The 8,751-nt window shown below is 48.8% G+C and overlaps 1 protein-coding gene across 1 annotated transcript; it reads left to right on the forward strand.

Annotated features, from left to right (window-relative positions):
- The first annotated feature begins 3,155 nt into the window (after positions 1 to 3,155).
- FNDC10 (fibronectin type III domain containing 10) lies at positions 3,156 to 6,421 on the forward strand. The gene has a single exon (XM_085242523.1). It carries the CDS (start codon positions 3,831 to 3,833, stop codon positions 4,470 to 4,472), a length of 642 nt encoding a protein of 213 aa, XP_085098649.1. The 5' UTR covers positions 3,156 to 3,830; the 3' UTR covers positions 4,473 to 6,421.
- Positions 6,422 to 8,751: the final 2,330 nt, after the last annotated feature.

The following is an 8,751-nucleotide window of genomic DNA, read 5'->3' on the forward strand; positions in this document are numbered from 1 at the left end:
GGCTTTATGCTCATTGTACAGGTTGGTATCTCAGCTGGAGGCTGTTCAGGAGGTCCAGGAGAAGGTCTGTTAGCCCAGTGCCAGAGTGCTCATGTAACTGAGTTCACTGCACAGCTGAAATGAGGTGTGAGATATCCAGAGTGACTTGAAATGATTAACACCGTGTCAGTGCTGTATGCTATCAACCTTGCAACGTGACGCAATGCTGCTCAGCCTCCACCATCTGCTATAAATAGCACCTTCAGGATGCATTAGCTGGAACTGCTGCTATGTGTGCAGATGCATCCACATCAGAAATGCTCCCAGTTCTCAGCTGGGCAGGCAGAGTCTCATTGTTTCACAATGGATCAATGACCAACACAATCTGTGGTAAGAATTTGAAGTCTGAGTGCCCAGGCTGCCCCAGTGAGAGCCGTAGTGCAGCTGTCTGCTGAGCTACATTCACCCCTGCTCCATGCTTCTCCCAACCCGTGGCTGTCAGTGCAGAGGTTCAGACCTCACTGCAAGTGAATCAAGTGCTGGAAATAGAACCCTGATGGAAGGGAGACCACGTGCTGAGTCAGAGGCTGCAGGAGATAGCAACATTAGGAGGCAAAATCTCTGCTTATGCGTGTCTGGGATGAGTAATCCTTGAAGCTGACTCCGAGGGAACTATGGTAACTCATCCTAAATGTAAAGCTCCCTGCTAGGAGAATGCTTTAGTAACCATATGTTGCTCGCTGCCCTGAGCCGAGAGCAAAGCAGCTCTGCTCTAGGGACTGCCTGCCACAGCTGTGTGCAAGACTGAAATTGGTGCAGTGCTGCATGAGTTGTTAGCTGGGGGTGGTGAGTGCTTCCTTGCCTGGCCTCTAGCAAGTTGCCACCATTTCAGTACAAGTTCAGGGCTTCCTGTAACAGGAGACAATGAACGTGGTGGGGGAGAACGAGAAAAGCAGCAAACCTGCAGGTCTGTCTGAAAGTGAGTAAAGCACCACGGGCTGTTATTGATTTTGATATGCTGCCTGGGGCTTCACTGCTTAAAGCAAATGACAGTGTTTGCCCAAGTGGTGAACTGTTGAGGCAGTGTCTGAGAAGTCCTGGCTGACTTCTATTGCAGACTGAGGCATGGAGGAAGGTCTGAGGAACAGCTGAGAAAGCAAACAACCAGACGAAGGATTCACATGAGGTCAGTGCTGGCAGACTGACCAAGCCAAAGCAACTGGTTTTTGTTTGTCTTACATTAAAAAAAAAAAGATCTTTTGCCTGGAGACACGGTGCAAGGCCAAAGGATGCAGTGCAGGATAAGGGCTAGTTCACCTGGCACGCTTGCTGATTTTTTTGATGCTCTGCTCTCTACTTGCCTTTGGATTCCAGCGACGTGATATAGAAATCTCATTTATAAAGAAATGCATTTCCAGGGTTCACATGATGACAAAGTGATTTGGCCACATCCTTAGTCAGATGATGAGAATTAATTGTGCATTCTGTGCCTTTACAAATAAAGGCACAGATTAGGAAAACATATGCCTATCAATTAGTTAAATTGTTAGGCTCATTATTCATTTACATGGCATTTTTAGGGCTTAAAATGTGACTAATGCTTTAATGAAGAGTTTTCTTGAAGGCATCCAATGTAGTTGGAGGAGAAAATGCCCTAAAGGCCTGCATAATGTAGGAGTGAGCTGTCTGCACCTCCCCAAACCAAGAGCATCTTCCCATTTATATTTATACGTACGTGTGTGTGACTTGTTTAAGAGAATAACGCTTGTTTCTAACACGGGCTGGTTAGAAACCAAATCCCAGCCCCATCTGTTGGCTCTCTCAACAGAAGAACTCAATGTGTTTCAAATCATGAGCAAGCACCATCACAGCCTGGTGCCGGATCTAATTGATCACTGGAACAACGCTAGCTCTGGAGTGCCATCTGCTATTAACAGGGCTCAGGGAGGCAAAGCTGGCGTGGTTTGGCTCCGTGCGTCTCCTGAACGCCCGCACGCTTCTCAGGCAGAGCTGCCAGGTCTTCATCTGTGCATCCCAGCCAGAGCTTCCAGGTGAGTTGGCCTCAGCCACTGAGAAGTGCCTTCAGCAGCACAGCACCTCCTCGCCTTCGCTGAGGGAGCTGCCAGGACTGCATCACTGTCCTCTTCTGTGCTGCTCCTAATTTTAACAAGAGATTCCCAACGGCTTTTGGCAGGGTAGCAGGAAACAAAAGTTGAATTTGGCTTTAAAAAAAAGATGTGGAAATTGCTTGTGAAGTAATATTTGGTATTGTAAAGTTGTTTAAAGGGATAGATATCTATTAAGAAACCACATTGCCAAGTCTTTCAGCCAGGAAGAGGTGTCTCACTATGAGACCTTTTGGGCATGTTGATGTTCAGTGCACCTAAAGCAAAACGATTCTAACGAGTTCTGCATTGCTGCAAATTACGCTGAATGAGCTCTGAACAGCTTCTCCAAGTCCGAGGTGTGTGGGTTCATTGCTTGTTGGGACATGGCTGTGAAATAAAAATAGCCTTCAGAATCTGGCTTATTGCAAACTTGTAAGATGAGCACATTTAGTGAAAACTTGCATAGCAATCTATGGACTTCACATCCCCAAGCAGGTAACAGAGAACTGTACCAGTGTAGGAGTAAGGCAGGGGTGCTGGACATCTGTGCTCAACTTACGCTGTTTGTCTCCTCCATTGAAAGCCAAAGGATGCTTTCTGGCACAACCCAGCCACATTCCCATTCTGCAGGCTTCTGCCAGAAGATTTAAAGGTGCAGAGTGAGCTATTCCAAAAAGCTGGAATTTGTAAGGAAGGAAGGGGGGCTGAGTGAGCTGCCAGCTGTTTACTTGTTCATTAAAGAATGCTTCCCATGCTGTTGATCAGTCAGTTTTTAGATAGTTTAGGTTGGTCATTGGGTGAGGACTGAAGTCAAGTTGTAAACACCATTCTGTACTTACAGCACAGAAGCATGCTGTCCTCCAGCAGGATTTATGGCCTTCCACGGGCTTTTTCAGTGGGTGAAAAGTAATTCCTGGCTTCTGAGCTGTTTGAGAGTTTTCAGGACACCATAAAAAACCTGTGCAAAGCACAAAGAAAATCTCCCCCCAGTTCTTGGTGTGGAATGAAAGCTGCAAAGTGGGAAAGTGAGGCCTTAAGGCAGCTTTTATCATGTTTAAAGACTGCATAAAAATTGCTTGGGTTAAAAATGTATTTATTCCTTTATTACTTAAAGACAATTCTACATTGTTCTACATTTAGATGAGGTTATGGTTCCAATATGAATGTTTTGGGGTTGCCCAGTGAGCGTTTTGGTGTCGATGTGATGGCTGAGCTGGGGCTGTTGTGCTGCCATTGGGAAACGGCTTGTACAGGGTGAGCCAAAGAACCCCTTTCCTTTTGCCTCAGCCTGCCGTGCGCCCATTCCCGCTATTTACCCCTGCTAGCAGTTGTGCCGTGCTGGAGGGGAAAGCTATCATTTCCTCGTGTTACATCCTTGCTGAGCATCTCCGAGTTGGAACACAAAACCAATTAAAAAAATAAACTTGAGGAAAAAAAAAATAAAAAAACAAACACACCAAAACCTACCACAATCCTCTTTCCTCCAAGCCGGGGCAGCCTCCCGGCCCAGCTCCGAGCCCTGCCGCCCCCCGGGGCACGGCGGCTGGAAATGCCCGCGCTCCCCCCGGCCCCGCCGCTGCCCGGCGGCGAGCGCTCCGCAGCCCAGCGAGAGTTAACGCCGGAGCCGCCTCTCCATTGGCGGCCGGCGCAGCGGCTGCGGAGCCCGCGCTTATAACGGGCGCGCGGGGCGGCCGCAGCCCCTCCGCCGGCACCGCGGCTCGGCTCCATGCCGCGGCGGCCGGCATGCCCCGCCTGCTGCCGGCCCTGCTCGCCCTGCTCTGCTTCGGGCCGCCGCCGCCCGCCCCGAGGGCTCCGCTCGCAGAGGCCGCGGCGCAGCCGGAGCCGGATGAGCCGTGGTGCCCCTACAAGGTGCGGCCCGAGGGCTCGGCGAGCGGGCGGCTGTGCTTCCGCAGACCGGCCCTCGGCTTCCAGTGCGCGGCGCGCTCCTGCCGCGCCCACCGCTCCCCGGGCGGCGCGCTGGTGGCCAACGTGCTGCGCAACGGCAGCGTGCTGCTGCAGTGGGCGCCGCCGCGTCCCGGCAACGGCCTGCGCGGCTTCGCGCTCAACTGCTCCTGGGACGGCACCTACACGCGCTTCCCCTGCGACGGCGTGGAGCTGGGCGCCGCCTGCCGCGACTACCTGCTGCCCGAGGCGCACGGCGGCGTGCGGTACCGCCTCTGCCTGCAGCCCCGCTACGCGCCGCCGCGGCCCGCGCCGCCCGCCCACTGCGTGGAGTTCCGCGTGGAGCCGGCCGCCATGCGGGACATCGTCGTAGCCATGACGGCCGTGGGGGGCTCCATCTGCGTCATGCTCGTCTTCATCTGCCTGCTGGTGGCCTACATCACCGAGAACCTGATGAGCCCCGCCGCGCCGCGCCGCGCCTAGCGCTGCTCTGCTCCGCCCGGCGCCGCTCTGCCCCGCCGTGCGGCCGCCGCTTCGGGGCCGGGGAGCCGCGCGGGGTCGGGGCGGGTTTGCTCAGGGCGTCGTCGGGAGCTTCGGTTGCGTTGGGTTCGTCTTTTCCAGACTTCCAGGAGTTGGGTTGTGTGGGGTTTTTGTGTGTGTGTGTGCGTGTATTTGGAGGTCTTTTCACATAGGGCGGCTTTTCAGCTTGAGCCATACTGATTTCTGAACTCGTAGGATCTCAGTGGATTAAAAATGAATCGTGGCAAAAATCCACAAGTGCCAGGAAATTTTCCATTTTAGAAGCAAGCGACAGATCCCGCCGAGGGGCTGTTCTGGAAGGTACTTAAGAACGTGCTTACTTAAAGCTTGTGCTTAAGTCTCATTGCTCCGGATGAGTTGGACTCGATCCTCGTGGATCCCATCCAGCTCGGGATGTTCGATGGCTCTGTGCTTCTAGATGCGTGCATGGTTTTGTTGTTTATTTTTTCCCTGAGGGGGGAATGCCATTGAAACCTGCGAGGACAAACGCAGAGCAGCCGCCAGCCACACAGCTGTGTGACCCAAAGGCACTGAGATCTTCCACGGGTGCTGCCTTGTGCTCCCCGACCAGCAGGGTTGTGGCACAGGGTGCCCCAGCGGCATCGTCCCCCTGCGAGCTGCCCTAGAAACAAATAAAACACACAATTTAGAGGAAAATTCCACCTCTTTGCAAAGTATGAACTGCACTGCTCTCTGAAATCCCCCCCCACCTCTGTTTGTTTTAGGAACGCTGTGTGGAGCTGCACTAAGGGACACAAAACTCACTGATGTCGTAGCGGAGTGTTTTGAGCGTAGGAACACTCCTTGTGAACTGCTCACTCAATGCTGTAGTAAATAAGGTTTTAGCCATACTCAAGTATGAATTCTCTTGTGCCTTAGTGTTGAGATCCTGTCCCGTTTCTATCGGTGTATCTGTTCTGTAGTCCTCACACAGCTCTCTGCTGCTGGTCTCGTCTCAAACTGCTGTGTTGTTTTGTTTCTGAAAACAAACTTTGCTGGTCATTACTTGAACTTCGATATATACCTGAAGTAGTTCTGTTACCAGCTGTTGTGTTTAGTTTTTATTTAGTTTATATGTGGTAGAAGATGACTTTATAGCACTTAAACATACCGAAAGCAAAAGTAGAAAAACTCTTCTGTGATGGGGTATTGCAATCCAAATCCTTTGGTTCCGTACGTGCTCTGTTTGTGTCGATGTGTATCACTGGTGAATAACCCACGAGCTTTTCTTTTGTGGAATAGTTTGCAAAGTATAAACTTGCTGTTAGAGAGTAAATATAGAAAGTATATGCAATCCCTGATAAAATGCAGTATTGGTACTAATCATAATCCCCTCGATAACTTGAGAGCGGTCAGGAAGCTGAAGGTCTGTGTTTCACCAGGCAGAAATACGTGTTTGTCATTCCTGCTTTGTTTGCTTTCTGACACGCAGCTGAGATTTCACACTGCTCTCTATTTATTTGTGTACTTGACAGAAGCAGCCTGATCCAGAACGGCAGCAATGGAAGGACAGTATCTTTCATTGTCACTGAAGGACAGTGTCATTAATTTTTATTTTTTTTTTGTCCCTAAGGAAATTGACTGCTCAAAGACAAGGCAATCACATTTTAAGAGCACTAAGACTGATTGTGTCTAGTGGTTTAGCTCAGTGAATTTAAACACAGAGTGAATTTGGCTCCAAGGTCTCAGGTCAGTCTTTTCTGTAGCCAGTTCTGCACAGGGCTGCCAGAGTGGTACTGATTTTGTACATCACTGTCAGCCAGCCTGACTGTTCTGGTCTTCATTTGTTGTGAACTGCCAGATGTGAAAATTAACTGTATAACTAATGGGCTTTGTACCACGTTGGCATTGACCTTAATAAATTAAGAGAATAATGAAATGAAAAAATTGCATTTAACGGTTCAAGAATTGTTTTACTCGCAAAGTGAACAAACCTGGTTGTAACGGTACTGCACTGCCTACTGGAAAATGATAACATCATTGGGGAACTGAAAATAGTTATTCTCATAATACTTGATTTCTGTTCATTAGAGATTTAGACTGGAGGATCATGGGATAATTCAGGCTAGAAGGGGATCCCTGGAGGCCATCTAATTCAACCTCCTCTTCAAAGTCATGCATGGAAACTCACCGAGCAAAAACTGCTTTCATCGTGGCAGCCTCGTGTCTTTGTTTTTTATGAGTGATCTCTATTCGACCTCTGAATGAGCTGCCCTTGTCTCCCAAATCCCTCTCGGTTTGCCAATTCAAGCTACTTGATTTTTTGTGCAGCCAGCACTGTTCATTGCGGTAATGCTGATGTAAGGAAACTGAGGACCAAATTTAATTTATGGATTTGTGTGTGTCTGTTTTCCCTAAGACATCTCCCACTTACTGATGGGCTGCAGTTACCTGCTAAAACAGCACCTTTTGCATCTCCTACGGAGAAGTTATTTGTAGTCATCTCACATCTTGATGCATCTGCCTCTGTGGATTGCATTGCAGCAGCATGCTGGGCAGAGGGTAGACAAGCAAGTGCAAAAGATGTAGAACAAGAACGCAAATCCTGCTGGAGGAAATTCTGTGATTCTCTGAAGGATTATTTTTATCAGCGTTTTTCTCCCCATGCATTACAGATGAGTTATGGGAAACAATATCTCCTAGCTTCTCTTTCATTTTCAGTGGATTAAGGTTTAATTGGACACGTCTCGGTGTCTGGAACAGATAATCAGAGTATTCCCTATTTCATTTTATGTGGCATTAAGTAAAATGTCTGCCAACTCATTAATAACTAGTAGGCTTGTTTGTTGTTGTTGTTTGTTTGTTTTACTCTCTGATGAGTGTAGAAATTTCTTGTTGGCAATAATGGCAAAGATTACATGTATATAGACTTGAAATTAATTTGCCTTCTTCGATTGCACAGCTAAAGAAAGCTTTATCCAGTACTTGGAGCAATTCCCAAAGCATGCAGAGCATCACATGGAGCTGTAATCAATCCTGGGCTGTCCAGGCAGCAGTAAAGAAGTGGCAGCACGCTGATGTATAGGTGCCATGGCTCTTATGTCCCAATGCTCCAGGAAGAAGTGGGGATAACTTCTAAGGCAAACACAGTCTCCCTGTTGTTACTGTAACAGGACTTGGGTATTAAAAATACATATGGTACTTTCCTAGGTGGCATATTACTGTGTTTATCTGGTAATTTCCAGTACAGCTATCAGGCATCTCCATTTGAGCATGATTTAAAATGGAAGGTTAATATGCTTGTTAACAGGCTTTTTCTTTTTTTTCTTTTTTCTTTTTTTTTTTCCCTTCTTGTCCTCTGCTAAATGTGAGGAAAACAGCTGCTTAAATTTAAGCTGCTCAAGCTCAGCCTGACCCCAGCTTTGAATCTTCTGGAGGAAGCAGTCTGAGCCTCGGGCAGAGAATCTCTGTTTAATTCCATTAGGGTGCTTTTTGTGATACATAAAAGGGAAGGGCTGCTTGGTTTTGTTTGGAGGTGCAAGTGAAAGCTGGTGTTTTGCTTCCATGGAGACTCGGAGTCGAAGACTTACCAGACTACAGATTGCTGCTCTGTTTCGCTGGTAGGAAGGCTACAACCAGGGAGCTGGAAAAACCACAGGTAACTGTGTCACGTTCCTGTTGAAGGCTCAGGACTGTAGCAATAGCGTTTGGGTTTTCTTGGAGTCAGCCTGAGTGAACAGAGCCTGGCTGGCATTGCTTTCAGCAGTACCCGTTTGAGGGCCGTCCAGCGCTCTGAGCATAGAAGGGAAGGTGTAAAAAACCACAGGTTTAGCTTCCTTCAACGAAAGATTTTTTTTTTTTTTTTTTTTTTCCTGGAGAAGCTGCGAGGAGAGAGAGAGGAAAAAGGTTTTGGCGGGAAGCGGCGCGTGGAGAAGGGTGGGAAGGGAAAAGGGCGGGAAAGAGCTGAGGGGGGACAGAGGAGGCGATTCAGTCGGAAAATGCTGGGGGAGGAGCGGAAACTGCGAGGAGGAGGAAGGTTTCAGCTGAGTGCTGAGGGGGCACCGGCCCGCAGTGCGCGGATCTGCGTCCCACGGCCCAGCTCCTCACATCCACCGCAACATCGGGCTGCCACCTAGCGCTGGGAAAGAAACGAGCCCGAAGCCTCTGCTTTTCAGGAAAAAAAAAAAAAAAAAAAGTAATCGCTTGGATCACTTGAATCACCCTCTGAATAACAGATTATACAATGCAGAACCAGCATAGGAGCAGCTTTGTTTATTTTTCT

Source organism: Meleagris gallopavo, chromosome 23, assembly GCF_905368555.1.
Source record: "Meleagris gallopavo chromosome 23, MGAL_WU_HG_1.1, whole genome shotgun sequence".
NCBI lineage: Eukaryota > Metazoa > Chordata > Aves > Galliformes > Phasianidae > Meleagris > Meleagris gallopavo.